Genomic DNA, 24,583 nt, shown 5'->3' on the forward strand with positions numbered 1-24,583 from the left:
AGACAACCAGAACATTAAACTGTAGAATAATGAGACAACCAGAACATTAAACTGTAGAATAATGAGACAACCAGAACATTAAACTGTAGAATAATGAGACAACCAGAACATTAAACTGTTGAATAATGAGACAACCAGAACATTAAACTGTAGAATAATGAGACAACCAGAACATTAAACTGTAGAATAATGAGACAACCAGAACATTAAACTGTAGAATAATGAGACAACCAGAACATTAAACTGTAGAATAATGAAACCAGACCATTAAACTGTAGAATAATGAGACAACCAGAACATTAAACTGTTGAATAATGAGACAACCAGAACATTAAACTGTAGAATAATGAGACAACCAGAACATTAAACTGTAGAATAATGAGACAACCAGAACATTAAACTGTAGAATAATGAGACAACCAGAACATTAAACTGTAGAATAATGAGACAACCAGAACATTAAACTGTAGAATAATGAGACAACCAGAACATTAAACTGTAGAATGATGAGACAACCAGAACATTAAACTGTTGAATAATGAGACAACCAGAACATTAAACTGTAGAATAATGAGACAACCAGAACATTAAACTGTAGAATAATGAGACAACCAGAACATTAAACTGTTGAATAATGAGACAACCAGAACATTAAACTGTTGAATAATGAGACAACCAGAACATTAAACTGTAGAATAATGAGACAACCAGAACATTAAACTGTAGAATAATGAGACAACCAGAACATTAAACTGTTGAATAATGAGACAACCAGAACATTAAACTGTTGAATAATGAGACAACCAGAACATTAAACTGTAGAATAATGAGACAACCAGAACATTAAACTGTAGAATAATGAGACAACCAGAACATTAAACTGTAGAATAATGAGACAACCAGAACATTAAACTGTAGAATAATGAGACAACCAGAACATTAAACTGTAGAATAATGAGACAACCAGAACATTAATCTGTAGAATGATGAGACAACCAGAACATTAAACTGTAGAATGATGAGACAACCAGAACATTAAACTGTAGAATAATGAGACAACCAGAACATTAAACTGTAGAATAATGAGACAACCAGAACATTAAACTGTAGAATAATGAGACAACCAGAACATTAAACTGTAGAATAATGAAACCAGACCATTAAACTGTAGAATAATGAGACAACCAGAACATTAAACTGTAGAATGAGACAACCATTACATTAAACTGTAGAATATAAAATAAATAATAGAGTTGTGATGGATATTGTCCTTTACTATGAATTCTGGCATCGATTAAGTAAATAAAAAACTGTCAGATTGCAGCAGTTGTGGTATCTACAGTACGTTTGTTTTCCAAAGCAGTCCTTTCACGGCAAAGCATTAAGTGATTTTTGCAACAAAGCAATGAGAGATTGCCTGTTCTATGAGTTGACAGAATACAAAGTATTTGTTTAGAAAGATCTAGCTGTGTGATATCATTTAACGATAAGCCTTTTATGAAATAATTATTTTTGAATGAATCATTTCATGAATTAAGTAATCTAATGAAATGAAGATGGTGCTGGGATCTCAGAGGTTTAATTTTGTCTTTCAGGAACTGAAAGTCTGGGACCTTTCTGTCAGGTATCAAGGTAAGACCCAGATGCAGACCTTGTCGAAGTAACAATGTTTATTACAGCAACAGGGGCAAAGGTACAGGACGGCAGGAAGGCTCAGGGTCAGGCAGAGTGGTCAGGCGGGTGGACACATGGTCAGGCAGAGTGGTCAGGCGGGTGGACACAGGGTCAGGACAGGCAAGGTCAGGGTCAGGCAGAGTGGTCAGGCGGGTGGACACAGGGTCAGGACAGGCAAGGTCAGGGTCAGGCAGGTGGACACAGGGTCAGGACAGGCAAGGTCAGGGTCAGGCAGAGTGGTCAGGCGGGTGGACACAGGGTCAGGACAGGCAAGGTCAGGGTCAGGCAGAGTGGTCAGTCGGGTGGACACAGGGTCAGGACAGGCAGGCTCAGGGGCAGGGGCAGGCAGAGTGGTCAGGCGGGTGGACACAGGGTCAGGCAGGTGGACACAGGGTCAGGCGGGTGGACACAGGGTCAGGCGGGTGGACACAGGGTCAGGACAGGCAAGGTCAGGGTCAGGCAGAGGGGTCAGGCGGGTGGACACAGGGTCAGACAGGCAAGGGTCAAAAACCAGGAGGACAAGAAAAGAGAAACTGGGGAAACGCAGGCGCTGAGACAAAAAAACGCTGGTTGTCATGACAAACAAGATGAACTGGCAATAGACAATCAGAGAACACAGGTATAAATACACAGGGGATAATGGAGAAGATGGGTGAACTCTGGAGGGGGGCTGGAGACAATCACAAAGACAGGTGAAACAGATCAAATCAAATCAAATGTTATTTGTCACATACACATGGTTAGCAGATGTTAATTCGAGTGTAGTGAAATGCTTGTGCTTCTAGTTCCGACCGTGCAGTAATATCCAACGAGTAATATAACCTAACAATTTCACAACAACTAAATACACACAAGTGTAAAGCAATGAATACGAATATGTACATACAAATATATGAATGAGTGATGCCCGAAAGGCAAGATGCAGTAGATGGTATAGAGTACAGTATACATATGAGATGAGTAATGTAGGGTATGTAAACATTATATAAAGCATCATTATTTAAAGTGACTAGTGGCACATTTCAGGGTGTGACACTTTTTACCTTTATTTAACTAGGCAAGTCAGTTAAGAACAAATTCTTATTTTCAATGACGGCCTAAGAACAGTGGATTAACTGCCTGTTCAGGGGCAGAACGACAGATTTGTACCTTGTCAGCTCGGGGGTTTGAACTTGCTAGTCCAACGCTCTAACCACTAGGCTACCCTGCCGCCCCACTTTGAGATGTGATGTTACTCACCATGGGAATTTGCTTGAAATCACAAATAGAGAACCAATATTGAAGCTGTGTTGATCTCCAAAAGCACATGTTATGGCATTTGTGTTAGCGTAGGACTAATTCTATATTTTGTAACACTTGTATAACGACGACTATTTCCTAGCAGTATGTCATTCATTACAGTATTTGTCAAGGAGTGCCTAACCCTTCTCTCAACCACAGGACACGGAAGGCTTTTCTTCAATCATCATTCTACCACACCTATGTTTACTAATCAACTGCTCAACGTGACCAAGAGAGGTAGAATCAGGTGTGGTAGGATTGGTCTGAAACAAAAGCTTGAACAGCCTGCAGGTGGTAAAGAACAGTCCTGATAGGTAGAGAACAGTCCTGATAGGTAAAGAACAGTCCTGATAGGTAAATAACAGTCCTGATAGGTAAATAACAGTCCTGATAGGTAAAGAACAGTCCTGATAGGTAAAGAACAGCCCTGATAGATAAAGAACAGCCCTGGTAGATAAAGAACAGTCCTGATAGGTAAAGAACAGTCCTGATAGATAAAGAACAGCCCTGATAGGTAAAGAACAGCCCTGATAGGTAAATAACAGCCCTGATAGGTAAAGAACAGCCCTGATAGGTAAAGAACAGTCCTGATAGGTAAAGAACAGCCCTGATAGGTAAAGAACAGCCCTGATAGGTAAAGAACAGCCCTGATAGGTAAAGAACAGCCCTGATAGGTAAAGAACAGCCCTGATAGGTAAAGAACAGTCCTGATAGGTAAAGAACAGCCCTGATAGATAAATAACAGTCCTGATAGGTAAAGAACAGCCCTGATAGGTAAAGAACAGCCCTGATAGGTAAAGAACAGCCCTGATAGATAAAGAACAGCCCTGATAGGTAAAGAACAGCCCTGATAGATAAAGAACAGTCCTGATAGGTAAAGAACAGCCCTGATAGGTAGAGAACAGCCCTGATAAATAAAGAACAGCCCTGATAGGTAAAGAACAGCCCTGATAGGTAAAGAACAGTCCTGATAGGTAAAGAACAGTCCTGATAGGTAAAGAACAGCCCTGATAGGTAAAGAACAGTCCTTATAGGTAAAGAACAGCCCTGATAGGTAAAGAACAGCCCTGATAGGTAAATAACAGCCCTGATAGGTAAAGAACAGCCCTGATAGGTAAAGAACAGTCCTGATAGGTAAATAACAGCCCTGATAGGTAAAGAACAGCCCTGATAGGTAAAGAACAGCCCTGATAGATAAAGAACAGCCCTGATAGGTAAAGAACAGCCCTGATAGGTAAAGAACAGTCCTGATAGGTAAAGAACAGTCCTGATAGGTAAAGAACAGTCCTGATAGGTAAAGAACAGTCCTGATAGGTAAAGAACAGCCCTGATAGATAAAGAACAGCCCTGATAGGTAGAGAACAGTCCTGATAGGTAGAGAACAGTTCTGATAGGTAAAGAACAGCCCTGATAGGTAAAGAACAGTCCTGATAGATAAAGAACAGTCCTGATAGGTAAAGAACAGCCCTGATAGGTAAAGAACATCCCTGATAGATAAAGAACAGTCCTGATAGGTAGAGAATTGCTTTCCTTCAGTCTAATTTATTCTACATTATCTTGTACATAGTTGATGGGTGTATGTTGATGCTTTGTGTAGTTTCCAGGAGCTTGCTCGCTTATCTTGTTAAAAAGAGATCAGGGAACATTTTCAGTTTCTCACAAATTGGCTCAAATGGGTTACTGTTTTTCGATTCCCTCTGAAAAATAATTTATTTAAATAAACACGGATTAAAAACATTTATATTTGCAATTTGTCATCGTTGGGTATCTTCGATACTGTCACATGTATGATTTCACACAGTTAAAGTTCACAAATATTGGGTAAACTCTTCAGAATTGTAATCTGTGGATGTCACTGAGTAGGCTGATATCCCATTTCATGGACCCAAAGATTCACAGGTAAGGCTGTACAGTGAACATAGCAATATGAATGTTGCTCATTTCACACTGTTTTCAAAGTCCAGCAATAAGAGCTAAGACCATAATATATACATAGCTGTGTCCTGTAAATGTCACTGAGTAGGCTGATATCCCCATTTCATGGGTGCACAACACATAGGTTAGGCCTATAAGTGCATATAAGTATGCCCCCAATTCAACTATGTAGTCTAATACATCCACAGCAGGATTTAAACAGTTTTTTCAGTTTATTACCAAAATAATTAATTACTGTATTTAACTGTAAATTATGTAATAACATTACAACCTTGTTTAGCATTATCTACCCCAAAGGGTAGATTCCGTTTGCATCACTTTCAATGCGGGACTTTTATTTTGAAGGCAGAACTCAAATTCCACTATTGTGGCTATTCCTTATTGTGGCTAGCTTCACACAGGTGCACAATCCCTCCACCACCCTTGAAGGCAGCCTCCTATCTGAAAGTCAGTACTATTGAGTATCCTTGGGATGTCCTTACTCTAAACCCTAACCTTAAACCCTACCTTAACCTTAACCAAAACCATAACCATAACGCTTACCTAACCTTGACCCTAACCTTGGGGCGGCAGGGTAGCCTAGTGGTTAGAGTGTTGGACTAGTAACCGGAAGGTTGCAAGTTCAAACCCCCGAGCTGACAAGGTACAAATCTGTCGTTCTGTCCCTGAACAGGCACTGTTCCCAGGCCGTCATTGAAAATAAGAATTTGTTCTTAACTGACTTGCCTGGTTAAATAAAGGTAAAATAAATAACCTTTTTAAAGGTCAACATAAATTGAGAAGGGACATTCATCCATGAGTTTAAAAACACATTTCCCATTTAAGCTAGTGGGTAATCTTCATAAAAGGGCCTCATTTTCTTTTTAGACACCCCTACCTGAGGTAGAACAAAACACAACCATCTCTTACGTCTCACATTTATGAAATGGATGGTCGTGTAAAACATATTTTACTGCTAAAGCGGTTAAATTGACAGAAATGGTCAAACAAGAGGCTCCTCAGGGTGGGTCAAACTTGCCCAGAATGACCAGTTAGCTGTGCAAGCTGGTCAGGTCCCAGAACTACAACCACTACTGGTTAACTTTGTCTCCACACGCTGTTAGAATCAACACACTTAAGTTTCAGTGTACATAGCAGCGCCTCTAGAAAGCTTTCATACCCTTTTGACTTATTCCACATGTTGTCACAGCCTTAATTGCAAAATGGATGAAATAGATTGTTTTTTCTCTCACTCTCTCTCTCTCTCTCTCTCTCACCCATCTATACACTATACATAATGACAAAGTGAAAACATGTTTTTTTTTTTTTTAAATGTTAACACATTTATTGAAAAGGGAATACAGAAATATCTCATTTACATACTTTAAGTATTCACACCCTTACATTGTAGAAGTACCTTTGGCAGCGATTACAGCTGTGAGTCTTTCTGGGTAAGTCTCTATGAGCTTTCCACACCTGGATTGCGCAACATTTTAATTCTTCAAGCTCTGTCAAATTGGTTGTTGATCATTGTTAGACAACTGTTTTCAGGTCTTTCCATAGTCAAAACTGTAACTCGGTTACTCAGGAGCATTCACTGTCTTCTTGGTAAGGAACTCGAGTGTAAATTTGGCCTTGTGTTTTAGGTTATTATCCTACTGAAAGGTGAGTTTGCCTCCCAGTGTCTGGTGGAAAGCAGACTGAACCAGGTTTTCCTCTAGGACTTTGCCTGTGCTTATAGCTCTATTCCATTTAGTTTTTAGCGATTTTTTTTATTTTTAACGATTACAGAGCATACCCATAACATGATGCAGCCACCACTATGCTTGAAAATATGGAGAGTGGTGCTCAGTAATGTGTTGTATTGGATTTACCACAAACATAACACTTTGTATTGAGGACTGAAACGTCATTTCTTTGCCACATTTTTTGCAGTTTTACTTTTAGTACAGGATGAATGTTTTCAAATGTTTTTATTCTGTACAGGATTCCTTCTTTTCGCTCTGTCAATTAGGTTAGTATTGTGGAGTAACTACAATGTTGTTGATCCATCCTCAGATTTCTCCTATCACAGCCATTCAACTCTATAAGTTACAGATACTTGTGTGTGTGTGTGTGTGTGTGTGTGTGTGTGTGTGTGTGTGTGTGTGTGTGTGTGTGTGTGTTACAGAGATGATGTAGTCATAAAATCACGTTCAACACTATTATTGAGTACATGCAATTTATGTGACTTGTTAAGTACATTTTTACTCCTGAACTTATTTAGGCTTGTCATAATTTAGGGGTAGAGGTAGCATCGTGGTTAGAGAGTTGGGCCAATAACCGGAAAGGTTGCCAGATGAAGTCCCTGAGCTGACAAGGTACAAATCTGTTGTTCTGCCCCTGAACAAGGCAGTTTAACCCACTGTTCTCCAGTAGGCTGTCATTGTAAATAAGAATTTGTTCTTAACTGACTTGCCTAGTTTTAAAAAAACAAAGGGATTGAATACTTATTTACTCAAGCCTTTTAATTTTTAATGAATTTGTATATTTTCTTTTTTTAGAAAAACATGATTCCATTTTCACATTATGGGGTAGTATGAAGGCCAGTAAATTCAGGCTGTAACACAACAAAAGTTCAAGGGGTGTGAATACTTTCCGAAGGCACTGTGTTTGCAAACGCTACTAGAGAGGCTGATTGTCGTATCACAGGTCGCTTTCCTGTAACTTGGATACGTAACTGTGTGCCTGTGTCGTAAAAAGCCTTGTTACATTTCACAGAATGGCCCATTGTTGATATGCTGTGAAAGTGTAAATCTATTTGGCTTCAGGTATTCAAACACAAGAGAGGCATGGCAGTGCCACTTCATGCAAAATGTATATTTACATGTCATCAACCTCCATCAAATGGTATTTCGGAAGCCATATTGGATTTGGAAAGCCATATTGGATTTGGGAAGCCATATTGGATTTGGGAAGCCATATTGGATTTGGGAAGCCATATTGGATTTGGGAAGCCATATTGGATTTGGGAAGCCATATTGGATTTGGGAAGCCATATTGGATTTCGGAAGCCATATTAGATTTCGGAAGCCATATTGGATTTCGGAAGCCATATTGGATTTCGGAAGCCATATTGGATTTGGGAAGCCATATTGGATTTGGGAAGCCATATTGGATTTCGGAAGCCATATTAGATTTCGGAAGCCATATTGGATTTCGGAAGCCATATTAGATTTCGGAAGCCATATTGGATTTCGGAAGCCATATTGGATTTCGGAAGCCATATTGGATTTCAGGCAAAATCCATGGTAGCCTGAAAGATAATCTGTGGTGGTCCTCTGATTTAATTACAAGAGTAGGTGCTAAGACGTACATCCTCCAAGGAATCTTGGACTCCCACAAAATACATAAGATGTATTTATCTGGTTAAACCAGAGGAGGACTGTAGAACATATTTCAGCTCAATTTAATAAAACCACAGGCTAAGATTACATCATTGTTTGTTTTATAGCCTATCCTTATCAAATGAACTGAGAAGTCGACACCATCTAAACCCTTTGGGATTTGTTGCGGCAGGGCTAGTTGGTTCATGAACAAATGAGGTCCCTGAAGGGATCTACCTGCCGCCTGGATAGAGAGTCACCTGCTCCCCTCCCGCGGAGACAGTTCAGCGTGATCAACAGGTGTGCCGCTGCTCAGGTAGGCTTGGCTTGTTGTCATGTTAACACAGCAATGCCGCTATAACACCAGACAACAGAGTTGTGCGGGCAGCTTACACTTCTACTCCCTTATTACTACCAGGTACCTCTGCTGGACCATCAGGGCGAAGGCGCAGGGAGGGCCTATGACTGAGGCAAAAACTTTTGACAGATTAGGTAAGGGCAGAATGAACCGATGGGCGAGGGTGTTCAGGTGGCATCGGATGCAGAAAGAGGACGATGAAGAGGAGAAGAAAGAGGAGGGGAAAGATGAGAAGAAGCTTCCGGCAAAGCCCAAAGTGAAGTAAGAGACTTGGGCAAAACATGACGGATACATGATGGCATAGATACAATTTATAATTTAAAATAAGTTATAACATTATAGATGCTTTTCCCAGCTCTAGATTGATGTTGTTGTATGTTACTCCTTTAATCTAATCACCTTTACTATTTATTTTGTATTTATTTTTTACCTTTATGGGTATTGTTGATGTCATTATCTCACTTCGCTTTAGAAACAGTGGCTTCGTGCCATTCATGCTAATAAAGTTGATCTGAATGTGAATCACCCAGGATGTTTGTGATATTTCTCTCTGCCCATCTCCTGATCAGATGGACGGAGTGGGTGGTTGACCCATCAGAGGAGTTTTATTATGGATGGCTCCAGGTCATGATCTTCCCCGTCTTCTACAACTGGATCATCATCATCTGTAGGTGAGTGTCTCAAATGTACAATAATAATAATAATAATAATATTTCATTTGGCTGGCTCAATGTGCATTTTAGCATTGTAGTATAATTTCTACAGGTGCCAGTGGTCTATAATCCACCTGAATAATAAATGGACCTCACAGAAACCTGAAACATGTAAACCGATTGAAATGTCATTTTGTAGCCTCCCGGGTGGCGCAGTGGTCTAGGGAACTGCATTGCTAGCTGTGCTACCAGAGACTCTGGGTTCGCGCCCAGGCTCTGTTGCAGCTGGCTGTGACCGGGAGGTCTGTGGGGCGACACACAATTGGCCTAGCGTCGTCCGGGTTAGGGAGGGTTTGGTCGGTAGGGATATCTTTGTCTCATTGCACACCAGTGACTCCTGTGGCGGGCCGGGTGCAGTGCACGCTAACCAGGTCGCCAGGTGCATGGTGTTTTCTCTGCTGTCTTAAAGAAGCTTGGTTGGGTTGTGTTTCGGAGAGGACGCATGACTTTCGACCTTTGCCTCTCCCGAGCCCGTACAGGAGTTGTAGCAATGAGACAAGATCGTAACTACTAACAATTGGATACCATGAAATTGGGTAAAATTTAAAATAAAAAAAAGATGACATTTGAAAATGGAATTTGACCTACTTTTCTAGGACATGCTTTAAGGAAATAGAGGATGAATTCCTGACACTGTGGCTCACGCTGGACTACTGCTCCGATCTCCTGTACGTGGCTGACACCATCATCAAATTTCGCACTGGTAAAGATAAAACATTTTTCTACATATAGGAACTGTGTGTGGTCTGCCAGTGCTGGGTTAGAGAACATCTTTTGTCATTATTGTACTTACTAGATCACGATTCACAGTGGTATTTTAAAGAGTCACTGAACAACACAATCCACAGTGGTATTTTAAAAAGTCACTGAACACGCCAATTGGCACGTGTGTTTATTTTTCGATTCCTGGTTTGGTTAATTATGATTGTCCCTCATGAGACACTGTAGACACGGAAGCCAATATCTCTTGCTCAAAATCCCCAGAATGAATCTAAGATAACACAAGAAATCTGTTTTTGCCGTGGATGTTTTAGTTGCGCAATTTTACATCTAAGGTGTTTGGTGCAGTATTTGCAAAGTGTTGTCTTATGTAAACTAAGTCGGTCTGCTGGACAGGTCTGTTTCACTGTCTAATGCTATTGGATAAGGAGCAATCACCACAGCTGTTCACACCATGTTAGTGGGCAAATTAACATGGTCAAATCAAAACCCAACCATCATTTACCTGTTGTGACACACGGATTGCTGTGATAATATAACTATGCTTTCATACATCTAGAATAATACTTTCTGACTCATATCGACGCCACATAGGCCGTTTTCAAAGGATTTATTTTTTATTTTTTTAAAGGCAGTTGCTCTTTAATGCTCTTAAAAGCATGTGAAAAGCCCATGTGGAGAGCCCATGACTGAATTCTGTAAGAGGACGGAGAGAGAGTTAATGACTTCCTTTTCTTTCGTGATGACTCCGAGGCTTAGTTAAGTTATGAAATACATATTTTTTTATATCTCTGGTGATATGAACTTAACTCTGACCCAGACTGTATCTGTGCTGTGTTGCCACCTGCAGGTTTCCTAGAACAGGGTATCCTGGTGCAGGACAGGGACCGTCTGAAGAAGCGGTACCTCTTCTCCTCACATTTCCTGTTGGACCTGGCCTCCCTACTGCCCACTGACCTCCTCTATCTGTACTTCGGCATCAACCAGCCACTGGTGAGGGTCAACCGCTTCCTCCGTATCTCCCGGCTCAACGAAGCCATGGACCGCATGGAGACCCGTACCTCTTACCCCAACACCTTCCGCATCTCCAAGCTTATGCTCTACATCTTCGTGCTCATCCACTGGAACGCCTGCATCTACTTCGCCCTGTCCAGTTACATCGGCTTCGGGGTGGACCGCTGGGTTTACCCAAACATCACCGACCCTATGTTCTCCCCAGTGAGGCACCAGTACATCTACTGCTTCTGGTTCTCTGCGCAGATCTTCACCACGGTGGGCGACACGCCACTGCCCGACCGCGAGGAGGAGTACCTGTTTATGATTGCTGATCTGCTGATCGCCGTTCTGGTGTTTGCCTCCGTCGTGGGGAACGTGGGGAACGTCATCACCAACCTCAGGGACCGAGACAACGTCTTCTTCCCCAACCACGAGCTGGTGAGGGGTCGGGGCCAGAGTATTGTTTTCTCCTCTATTTTATAGTCAGGGACATGGGGGTGGTGGGTCGGGGTCAGGCAGCCTTAGTTTTTCCTAGCCCCTGTGCTTCTGCCTCTACATTGCTTGCTATTTGGGGTTTTGGCTGGGTATCTGTACAGCACTTTGCAACAACTACTGATGTAAAAAAAGAGATTTATCAAATAAATTTGATGGATAGCTCTGTTACCCTTTCCCCTAAAAGAGTTTGCCTTGCATTCTCTCCCAGTGGCAATATACTTTCTGAAGGATCCCAGGATTTGGGACAGGCCTGGCTAATTCTACTTTATTTCATTCCAGGTCAAAGGTTACCTGCGCAACAGGTACATCAGCAAGGAGTTGCGTAACCGTGTCAACGACTGGTACCAGCACCTGTACATCAACCGTAAGATCACGAGGGAGAACGAGATCCTGCAGCAGCTTCCCGTCCAGCTGCAGACGGAGATCGCTGTGAGCGTACATCTGCCAACGCTCTCCAAGGTCACCATCTTCCAGAACTGTGAGACCAGTCTGCTGGAGGAGCTGGTGCTCAAACTCATCCCGCAGGTCAGAGGTCAAGGGTGAAATGGACAATCTGCAGTTGCTACATCCATTTTTGGACTTATAAATTTAAAATATATACAACCATTGATTCTTGAAGGATACAACTTACTCCGTCAGAACCCAAAATGTAAGCTTCTTTAACTCCTTTGTTTGTAAACAAAGTAAATTAAAACAAACACATTTAGCTGACGATTCTTATCCAGAGTGATTAGGGTTAAGTGCCTTGCTCAAGGGCACGTCTACAGATTTCACCTAGTCAGCTCGAAGACTCGAACCAGCTGCTTTTCAGTTATTGGCCTGACACTCTTAACCGCTAGCCTACCCACTGTTAATCCTGGTTGAAAGTATCACTTTGATATCATGGATGGCCAGTCATTTCTCCAGCCCCGTCCGTTAGCTGTTCACAAACTTAGCGGTGGGGTATCAGCTTTGTTCTTTTTCTAACTGCAAATTGTCCCTTTAAAGCCGGGTGCAATTCTTGTTATGTCTGCGTAGTCAATGGCGGTTGACATGTATATGACTGCTAACTTGACTCATGCTAGAGAACAATATTTCAGTTAAACATTACTTTGTTGTTTTTTTGTGCGACTGTAGCCATGACTTCCCAGACATGTCCTCTTGCCTGTAGGTGTATAGTCCCGGGGAGTACGTGTGCAGAAAGGGGGACGTGGGACATGAGATGTACATCATTAAGGATGGGAAACTGGCTGTGGTGGCAGACGATGGCATCACACAGTTCGCTGTGTTGAGTGACGGCAATTTCTTCGGGGAAATTAGCATCCTGAACATCAAAGGTGAGGAGTAATTCAGCACATTTATAGCATGTCCCTAACATTTTAACATTCCAACAATCCAACATTCCAGCATTCCAACATTCCAACAATCCAACATTCCAGCATTCCAACAATCCAACATTCCAACATTCCAACAATCCAGCATTCCAACAATCCAGCATTCCAACAATCCAACATTCCAGCATTCCAACAGTCCAACATTCCAACTTTCCAACATTCCAACATTCCAACATTCCAACATTCTAGTATTCTAACATTCCAACACAATGTCTCAATGGACAATCATGTCCCTAATAACTCAACACAATGTCTTAATGTACAGTCATGTCCCTAACATTCCAACACAATGTCTCAATGGACCCACAGTACAGACTTTAGAGTAGAAGTCAAGCAAATGAAATGTCAAAATGCCTCACACAAATACAACATTCCTCATCCTCTGGCAGGAAACAAATCAGGCAACCGTCGGACGGCCAACATCCGCAGCATCGGCCACTCAGACCTGTTCAGCCTTTCCAAGGAGGACCTGACAGACGTGCTGTCTGAGTTCCCAGCTGCCAAGCGACACCTGGAGGAGAAGGGTCGTCAGATCCTCACTAAGATGGGCATGTTGGTGGAGGCCGCGGAAGGCGAGGAGGAGCAGGACGAGGAGAAGGTGGAGGTCAAGGTGGAGAGACTGGAGGGTAACCTGAACACCCTGCAGACCAAGCTGGCCCGTTTAATGGCAGAGCTGGAGTCCAGCAACCGCAAGATCCTGGCCAGGGTGGAGCAATTGGAGCTAGAGACAGAGGGCTGGGAGGACAACTCGCCTGAGGAGGGAGAGGGAGGGGAGGTGGAGAGAAGGGATGGGGTGGGGATGGAAGTTGAGGGGGAGCGAGGAGAGGCGGAGGGAGAGGACCAGGCAAAGGGGACTAAAAGAGAGAATGAGGGAGAGAAGCACGCGGAAGACACTAAAAGAGAGGATGAGGGTGAGGGAAAGGATGAAGGATATGGAGAGGATAAAGGAGGAGAGGAAGGAGAAACAAGAGACTGAGAGAAGAGGACAGGAAGACATGTAGAGGACAATAAGAGAGATAAAAGGAAGACATGTAGAAGACAATAAGAGAGGACAGGAAGACATGCAGAGGACAATAAGGTAGATGAGGACAGGAAGACATGTAGAGGACAATAAGGTAGATGAGGACAGGAAGACATGTAGAGGACAATAAGAGAGATGAGGACAGGAAGACACGTAGAGGACAATAAGAGAGATGAGGACAGGAAGACACGTAGAGGACAATAAGAGAGAGGACAGGAAGACATGTAGAGGACAATAAGGTAGATGAGGACAGGAAGACATGTAGAGGACAATAAGAGAGATGAGGACAGGAAGACATGTAGAGGACAATAAGAGAGATGAGGACAGGAAGACATGTAGAGGACAATAAGGTAGATGAGGACAGGAAGACATGTAGAGGACAATAAGATAGATGACAGGAAGACATTTAGAGGACAATAAGGGAGAGGACAGGAAGACATGTAGAGGACAGGAAGACATATAGAGGACAATAAGGTAGATGAGGACAGAAAGACATGTAGAGGACAATAAGAGAGAGGACAGGAAGACATGTAGAGGACAATAAGGTAGATGAGGACAGGAAGACATGTAGAGGACAGGAAGACATGTAGAGGACAATAAGGGAGAGGACAGGAAGACATGTAGAGGACAGGAAGACATATAGAGGACAATAAGGTAGATGAGGACAGAAAGACATGTAGAGGACAATAAGGGAGAGGAAAGGAAGACATGTAGAGGACAATAAGAGAGAGGATAGGAAGACATGTAGAGGACAAAAAGACCAGGAGTAAAGACCAGGAGGGAAAGCAGGACTAAAGACCAGGAGGGGAAGCAGGACTAAAGACCAGGAGGGGAAGCAGGACTAAAGACCAGGACGGGAAGCAGGACTAAAGACCAGGACTAAAGACCAGGACTAAAGACCAGGACTAAAGACCAGGAGGGGAAGCAGGACTAAAGACCAGGACTAAAGACCAGGACTAAAGACCAGGAGGGGAAGCAGGACTAAAGACCAGGAGGGGAAGCAGGACTAAAGACCAGGAGGGGAAGCAGGACTAAAGACCAGGAGGGGAAGCAGGACAAAAGACCAGGAGGGGAAGCAGGACTAAAGACCAGGAGGGGAAGCAGGACTAAAGACCAGGAGGGGAAGCAGGACTAAAGACCAGGAGGGGAAGCAGGAAAAATGACCAGGAGGGGAAGCAGGACTAAAGACCAGGAGGGGAAGCGGGACTAAAGACCAGGACGGGATGCAGGACTAAAGACCAGGAGGGGAAGCAGGACTAAAGACCAGGAGGGGAAGCAGGACTAAATACCAGGACTAAAGACCAGGAGGGGAAGCAGGACTAAAGACCAGGATGGGAATCAGGACTAAAGACCAGGAGGGGAAGCAGGACTAAAGACCAGGAGGGGAAGCAGGACTAAAGACCAGGACGGGAAGCAGGACTAAAGACCAGGAGGGGAAGCAGGACTAAAGACCAGGAGGGGAAGCAGGACTAAAGACCAGGACGGGAAGCAGGACTAAAGACCAGGACTAAAGACCTGGAGGGGAAGCAGGACTAAAGACCAGGACTAAAGACCAGGAGGGGAAACAGGACTAAAGACCAGGACTAAATACCAGGAGGGGAAGCAGGACTAAATACCAGGATGTGAAGCAGGACTAAAGACCAGGACGGGAAGCAGGACTAAAGACCAGGAGGGGAAGCAGGACTAAAGACCAGGACTAAAGACCAGGAGGGGAAGCAAGACTAAAGACCAGGACTAAAGACCAGGATGGGAAGCAGGACTAAAGACCAGGACTAAAGACCAGGAGGGGAAGCAGGACTAAAGACCAGGACTAAAGACCAGGAGGGGAAGCAGGACTAAAGACCAGGACTAAAGACCAGGAGGGGAAGCAGGACTAAAGACCAGGACTAAAGACCAGGAGGGGAAGCAGGACTAAAGACCAGGACTAAAGACCAGGAGGGGAAGCAGGACTACAGACCAGGACGGGTAGAGGAACAAAAGGAAAAATAAGATGTGGAGCAGTAGAGAGGAGAGAGGATGACAGACGGGGATCAAGGGAAGGAGAGAATGGGATTGGTGTGGAGAGGACTGCAAAAAAGAATACAGTTATACCTCACTCTTGACAGGACTGCAAAGTGCTGACCAATGTACCACGATGACAACAAGTTCCCGAACCCTGATTGGTTTGAATGGTGTCAGCAATTTTTTACATCGTGTTCTTTTGAACTTACCCACATGAATTGGGGGTGTTTGGAGTACTATATAGATAGAGAACATTGAACACAACAAGTCAATAACTAGATTTTGACAAGAAATCTGATAGAACCTTATAGTTCCAAGCTTTCGATAGGCTACCACTATTCTATTATCACTTTAATACTTAAACGCTGAAAATGAGCTACAATAGTTTTACAGTTAAAGTAGGAAGTTTACATCCACTTAGGGTCAATAGAAGTCATTAAAACTTGTTTTTCAACCACTCCACAAATTTCTTGTTAACAAACTCTAGTTTTGGTAAATTGGTTAGGATGACACATGTCATTTTTCCCAAAAAATGTATGCAGACAGATTATTTCACTTATAATTTACTGTATCACAATTCCAGTGGGTCAGAAGTTTACATATACTAAGTTGACTGTGCCTTTAAACAGCTTGGAAAATTCCAGAAAATGATGTCATGGCTTTAGAAGCTTCTGATAGGCAAATTGACATAATTTGAGTCAATTGGAGGTGTACCTGTGGATGTATTTCAAGGCCTACCTTCAAACTCAGTGCCTCTTTGCTTGACACCATGGGAAATCAAAATAAATCAGCCAAGACCTCAGAAATAGTATTGTAGACCTCCACAAGTCTGGTTCATCCTTGGGAGCAATTTCCAACTGCCTGAAGGTACCACGTTCATCTGTACAAACAATAGTATGCAAGTATAAACACCATGGGACCACGCAGCCGTCATACCGCTCAGGAAGGAGACGCGTTCTGTCTCCTAGAGATGAACGTACTTTGGTGCGAAAAGTGCAAATCAATCCTAGAACAACAGCAAAGAACCTTGTGAAGTTGCTGGAGGAACCAGGTACAAAAGTATTTATATCCACAGTAAAACGAGTCCTATATCGAAATAACCTGAAAGGCCGCTCAGCAAGGAAGAAGCCACTGTTCCAAAACCGGCATAAAAAATCCAGACTATGGTTTGCAACTGCACATGGGGACAAACATCGTACTTTTTGGAAAAATGTCCTCTGGTCTGATGAAATAAAAACAGAACTGTTTGGCCACAATGACCATCGTTATGAATGGAGGAAAAAGGTGGTGGCTTACAAGCCGAAGAACACAATCCCAACCGTGGTAGCATCATGTTGTGGGGGTGCTTTGCTGCAGGAGGGACTGGTGCACTTCACAAAATAGATGGCATCATGAAGCAGGAAGATTATGTGGATATATTGAAGAAACATCTCAAGACATCAGTCAGGGAGTTAAAAGCTTGGTCGCAAATGGGTCTTCCAAATGGGCAATGACCCCAAGCATACTTCCAAAGTTGTGGCAAAATGGCCTAAGGACAACAAAGTCAAGGTATTGGAGTGGCCATAACAAAGCCCTGACCTCACTCTTATAGAAAATTTGTGGGCAGAACTGAAAAAGTGTGTGTGAGCAAGGAGGCCTACAAACCTGATTTAGTTACACCAGCTCTGTCAGGAGGAATGGGCCAAATTTCACCCGACTTATTGTGGGCAGCTTGTGGAAGGTTACCAGAATATTTGACCCAAGTTAAACAATTTAAAGGCAATGAAACGGAATACTAATTGAGTGTATGTAAACTTCTGACCCACTGGGAATGTGATGAAAGAAATAAAAGCTGAAATAAATTATTCTCTCTACTATTATTCTGACATTTCACATTCTTAAAATGAAGTGGTGATCCTAACTGACCTAAAACAGGGAATTTTATACTAGGATTAAATGTCAGGAATTGTGACATACTGAGTTGAAATGTATTTGGCTAAGGTGTATGTAAACTTCCGACTTCAACTGTATATAATAGTCATTCAGAATAGTCATTGCAGTCAATCATTCATCACAGGAGGTTGGTGGCATCTTAATTGGAGCTTTTGGTAATGGCTGGAGTGGAATAGATGTGGAATGATATAAAACACATGGTTTCTATGATTCCATTCTATTTGGTGGCATCTTAATTGGAGCTTTTGGTAATGGCTGGAGTGGAATAGAAGTGGAATGATATAAAACACCAGGTTTCTATGATGCCATTCCATTCGCTCCGTTCCAGACATTATTATGAGCCGTCCTCCCCTCAGCAGCCTCCACTGAGATTTATATATTTCAACAAACCTATTTGAAAGGCACATACAGTGCCTTTATTCTACTAGCTTAAAGAGAATGCAGCAACATAATGTTGCTTCCCTGGATAAAAAAAAATGCATACATGATATGCCTGACAGAGAAACGCCTGACACAAATGCTCTCCATCCAACCTCACTGAGCTCGAGCTGTTTTGCAAGGAGGAATGGGAAAAATGTCAGTCTCTCGGTGTGCAAAACTGATAGAGACATACCCCAAGCGACTTACAGCTGTAATCGCAGCAAAAGGTGGCGCTACAAAGTATTAACTTAAGGGGGCTGAATAATTTTACACGCCCAATTTTTCAGTTTTTGATTTGTTAAAAAAGTTTGAAATATCCAATAAATGTCGTTCCACTTCATGATTGTGTCCCACTTGTTGTTGATTCTTCACAAAAAAAATACAGTTTTATATCTTTATGTTTGAAGCCTGAAATGTGGCAAAAGGTCGCAAAGTTCAAGGGGACCGGATACTTTCGCAAGGCACTGTATTTCTTGAATGTATTGATTGAATGTTTGCAGTTAGGAACTTCACCTGGTGTTGAATTTCTGTCAGGCGTTTCTCTGTCAGGCATATCATGTATGAATTTTTTTTTATCCAGGGAAGCAACATTATGTGGCTGCATTCTCTTTAAGCTAGTAGAATAAAGGCGTATTCCAGGAAGCGTAAAGGGACACGTCACAGCTTTTGGATTTGCTCACCTCCTCATCTCTTCTTCTTATTGGTGTCCTTTAGTAGTGGTTTCTTTACAGCAATTCGACCATGAAGGCCTGAATCACACAGTCTCCTCTGAACAGTTGATGTTTCAGATTTGTCTGTTTGTTGAACTCTGTGAAGCATTTGTTTGGGCTGCAATCTGAGATGCAGTTAACTCTAATGAACTTATCCTCTGCAGTAGAGGTCACTCTGGGTCTTCCTTTCCTTTGGCGGCCCTCATGAGAGCCAGTTTCATCATAGTGCTTGATGGTTTTTACGACTGCACTTAAAGAAACTGTCAAAGTTCTTGAAATATTCCATAATATGGACTTGGTCTTTTACCACATAGGGCTATCTTCTGTATACCACCCCTACCTTGTTCACAAAACAACTGATTGGCTCAAATGCATTAAGAAGAAAATATATTAGCTTTTAACAAGGCACACCTGTTAATTGAAATGCATTCCAGGTGACTACCTCATGAAGCTGGTTGAGAACATGGCAAGAGTGTGCAAAGCTGTCATCAAGACAAAGGATGGCTACTTTGAAGAATCTCAAATATAAAATATATTTTGAATTTTTTTTAACACTTTTTTTGGTGACTCCATGATTCCATATGTGTTATTTTATAGTTTTGATGTCTTCACTGTTAGTCTCCAAACTTTTGACTGGTATGTATCTACAGTATACAGTATACATAGAGTGGTCATATTATTCATTATGCTGGCTATACCGTTCGGATGCTATTGACATTTTTGTGAGAAGACTGATTTTTGGGATGTCTCCCGGTCTGACAAACGGCCATGTGAATTGAGACACAGGCCATAAAGAAAAAAATACATCTCTATTTAAAAAAATACACCACATCACTAGAGCCCTGATGAACTACATTAACCACATCACTAGAGCCCTGATGAACTACATTAACCACATCACTAGAGCCCTGATGAACTACATTAACCACATCACTAGAGCCCTGATGAACTACATTAACCACATCACTAGAGCCCTGATGAACTACATTAACCACATCTCTAGAGCCCTGATGAACTACATTAACCACATCACTAGAGCCCTGATGAACTACATTAACCACATCACTAGAGCCCTGATGAACTACATTAACCACATCACTAGAGCCCTGATGAACTAACATTAACCACATCACTAGAGCCCTGATGAACTACATTAACCACATCACTAGAGCCCTGATGAACTACATTAACCACATCACTAGAGCCCTGATGAACTACATTAACCACATCACTAGAGCCCTGATGAACTACATTAACCACATCACTAGAGCCCTGATGAACTAACATTAACCACATCACTAGAGCCCTGATGAACTACATTAACCACATCACTAGAACCCTGATGAACTACATTAACCACATCACTAGAGCCCTGATGAACTACATTAACCACATCACTAGAGCCCTGATGAACTAACATTAACCACATCACTAGAGCCCTGATGAACTACATTAACCACATCACTAGAGCCCTGATGAACTACATTAACCACATCACTAGAGCCCTGATGAACTACATTAACCACATCACTAGAGCCCTGATGAACTACATTAACCACATCACTAGAGCCCTGATGAACTACATTAACCACATCACTAGAGCCCTGATGAACTACATTAACCACATCACTAGAGCCCTGATGAACTACATTAACCACATCACTAGAGCCCTGATGAACTACATTAACCACATCACTAGAGCCCTGATGAACTACATTCACCACATCACTAGAGCCCTGATGAACTACATTAACCACATCACTAGAACCCTGATGAACTACATTAACCACATCACTAGAACCCTGATGAACTACATTAACCACATCACTAGAGCCCTGATGAACTACATTAACCACATCACTAGAGCCCTGATGAACTACATTAACCACATCACTAGAGCCCTGATGAACTACATTAACCACATCACTAGAGCCCTGATGAACTACATTAACCACATCACTAGAGCCCTGATGAACTACATTAACCACATCACTAGAGCCCTGATGAACTAACATTAACCACATCACTAGAGCCCTGATGAACTAACATTAACCACATCACTAGAGCCCTGATGAACTACATTAACCACATCACTAGAGCCCTGATGAACTACATTAACCACATCACTAGAACCCTGATGAACTACATTAACCACATCACTAGAACCCTGATGAACTACATTAACCACATCACTAGAACCCTGATGAACTACATTAACCACATCACTAGAACCCTGATGAACTACATTAACCACATCACTAGAACCCTGATGAACTACATTAACCACATCACTAGAACCCTGATGAACTACATTAACCACATCACTAGAGCCCTGATGAACTACATTAACCACATCACTAGAGCCCTGATGAACTAACATTAACCACATCACTAGAGCCCTGATGAACTACATTAACCACATCACTAGAACCCTGATGAACTACATTAACCACATCACTAGAGCCCTGATGAACTACATTAACCACATCACTAGAGCCCTGATGAACTACATTAACCACATCACTAGAACCCTGATGAACTACATTAACCACATCACTAGAACCCTGATGAACTACATTAACCACATCACTAGAACCCTGATGAACTACATTAACCACATCACTAGAACCCTGATGAACTACATTAACCACATCACTAGAGCCCTGATGAACTACATTAACCACATCACTAGAGCCCTGATGAACTAACATTAACCACATCACTAGAGCCCTGATGAACTACATTAACCACATCACTAGAAGCCTGATGAACTACATTAACCACATCACTAGAGCCCTGATGAACTACATTAACCACATCACTAGAACCCTGATGAACTACATTAACCACATCACTAGAACCCTGATGAACTAACATTAACCACATCACTAGAACCCTGATGAACTACATTAACCACATCACTAGAGCCCTGATGAACTACATTAACCACATCACTAGAGCCCTGATGAACTACATTAACCACATCACTAGAGCCCTGATGAACTACATTAACCACATCACTAGAGCCCTGATAAACTACATTAACCACATCACTAGAGCCCTGATGAACTAACATTAACCACATCACTAGAGCCCTGATGAACTACATTAACCACATCACTAGAGCCCTGATGAACTACATTAACCACATCACTAGAGCCCTGATGAACTACATTAACCACATCACTAGAGCCCTGATGAACTACATTAACCACATCACTAGAGCCCTGATGAACTACATTAACCACATCACTAGAGCCCTGATGAACTAACATTAACCACATCACTAGAGCCCTGATGAACTACATTAACCACATCACTAGAGCCCTGATGAACTACATTAACCACATCACTAGAGCCCTGATGAACTACATTAACCACATCACTAGAGCCCTGATGAACTAACATTAACCACATCACTAGAGCCCTGATGAACTACATTAACCACATCACTAGAGCCCTGATGAACTACATTAACCACATCACTAGAGCCCTGATGAACTACATTAACCACATCACTAGAGCCCTGATGAACTACATTAACCACATCACTAGAGCCCTGATGAACTACATTAACCACATCACTAGAACCCTGATGAACTACATTAACCACATCACTAGAGCCCTGATGAACTACATTAACCACATCACTAGAGCCCTGATGAACTACATTAACCACATCACTAGAGCCCTGATGAACTACATTAACCACATCACTAGAGCCCTGATGAACTACATTAACCACATCACTAGAGCCCTGATGAACTACATTAACCACATCACTAGAGCCCTGATGAACTACATTAACCACATCACTAGAGCCCTGATGAACTACATTAACCACATCACTAGAGCCCTGATGAACTACATTAACCACATCACTAGAGCCCTGATGAACTAACATTAACCACATCACTAGAGCCCTGATGAACTACATTAACCACATCACTAGAACCCTGATGAACTACATTAACCACATCACTAGAACCCTGATGAACTACATTAACCACATCACTAGAACCCTGATGAACTACATTAACCACATCACTAGAACCCTGATGAACTACATTAACCACATCACTAGAGCCCTGATGAACTACATTAACCACATCACTAGAGCCCTGATGAACTACATTAACCACATCACTAGAGCCCTGATGAACTACATTAACCACATCACTAGAGCCCTGATGAACTACATTAACCACATCACTAGAGCCCTGATGAACTACATTAACCACATCACTAGAGCCCTGATGAACTACATTAACCACATCACTAGAGCCCTGATGAACTACATTAACCACATCACCAGAGCCCTGATGAACTACATTAACCACATCACTAGAGCCCTGATGAACTACATTAACCACATCACTAGAGCCCTGATGAACTACATTAACCACATCACCAGAGCCCTGATGAACTACATTAACCACATCACTAGAGCCCTGATGAACTACATTAACCACATCACTAGAACCCTGATGAACTACATTAACCACATCACTAGAACCCTGATGAACTACATTAACCACATCACTAGAGCCCTGATGAACTACATTAACCACATCACTAGAACCCTGATGAACTACATTAACCACATCACTAGAGCCCTGATGAACTACATTAACCACATCACTAGAGCCCTGATGAACTACATTAACCACATCACTAGAGCCCTGATGAACTACATTAACCACATCACTAGAACCCTGATGAACTACATTAACCACATCACTAGAGCCCTGATGAACTACATTAACCACATCACTAGAGCCCTGATGAACTACATTAACCACATCACTAGAACCCTGATGAACTACATTAACCACATCACTAGAGCCCTGATGAACTACATTAACCACATCACTAGAGCCCTGATGAACTACATCCACCACAATCATCTGTTTTCTCTTTCTTCTTCTTCATCCTCCTGTTCAGACTGAGATCTATCAGACTACCGTGTCTCTCCTCTTCAATCTGAGATCTATCAGACTACCGTGTCTCTCCTCTTCAATCTGAGATCTATCAGACTACCGTGTCTCTCCTCTTCAATCTGAGATCAGACTACTGTGTCTCTCCTCTTCAATCTGAGATCTATCAGACTACTGTGTCTCTCCTCTTCAATTTGAGATATATCAGACTACTGTGTCTCTCCTCTTTAGACTGAGATATATCAGACTACTGTGTCTCTCCTCTTAAATCTGAGACATATCAGACTACTGTCTCTCCTCTTCAGACAGATCTATCAGACTACCATGTCTCTCCTCTTCAATCTGAGATCAGACTACTGTGTCTCTCCTCTTCAATCTGAGATCTATCAGACTACCGTGTCTCTCCTCTTCAATCTGAGATCTATCAGACTACCATGTCTCTCCTCTTCAATCTGAGATCAGACTACTGTGTCTCTCCTCTTCAATCTGAGATCTATCAGACTACCATGTCTCTCCTCTTCAATCTGAGATCTATCAGACTACCGTGTCTCTCCTCTTCAATCTGAGATCAGATTACTGTGTCTCTCCTCTTCAATTTGAGATATATCAGACTACTGTGCCTCTCCTCTTAAATCTGAGACATATCAGACTACTGTCTCTCCTCTTCAGACAG

At 42.3% G+C, this 24,583-nt stretch overlaps 1 protein-coding gene across 1 annotated transcript; it reads left to right on the forward strand.

The window, feature by feature from the left end:
* The first annotated feature begins 8,737 nt into the window (after nucleotides 1–8,737).
* On the forward strand, nucleotides 8,738–23,922 carry cnga4 (cyclic nucleotide gated channel subunit alpha 4). The gene is made up of 8 exons (XM_036965240.1): nucleotides 8,738–8,853; nucleotides 9,162–9,263; nucleotides 9,902–10,008; nucleotides 10,876–11,459; nucleotides 11,796–12,041; nucleotides 12,667–12,832; nucleotides 13,279–13,800; nucleotides 23,918–23,922. Exons 1-8 carry the CDS (start codon nucleotides 8,738–8,740, stop codon nucleotides 23,920–23,922), a joined length of 1,848 nt encoding a protein of 615 aa, XP_036821135.1.
* Nucleotides 23,923–24,583: the final 661 nt, after the last annotated feature.

The sequence above is a fragment of the Oncorhynchus mykiss genome, chromosome 3 (assembly GCF_013265735.2).
Source record: "Oncorhynchus mykiss isolate Arlee chromosome 3, USDA_OmykA_1.1, whole genome shotgun sequence".
Taxonomy (NCBI): Eukaryota; Metazoa; Chordata; class Actinopteri; order Salmoniformes; family Salmonidae; genus Oncorhynchus; species Oncorhynchus mykiss.

Excerpts from the sequence above, each read along its gene's own strand:
- cnga4 (XM_036965240.1), top strand. The coding sequence starts at position 8,738 with ATGAACCGATGGGCGAGGGTGTTCAGGTGGCATCGGATGCAGAAAGAG. Across the intron at positions 8,854-9,161 it reads CCGGCAAAGCCCAAAGTGAA|ATGGACGGAGTGGGTGGTTG; the intron begins GTAAGAGACTTG and ends TCTCCTGATCAG. Across the intron at positions 9,264-9,901 it reads TGGATCATCATCATCTGTAG|GACATGCTTTAAGGAAATAG; the intron begins GTGAGTGTCTCA and ends CTACTTTTCTAG.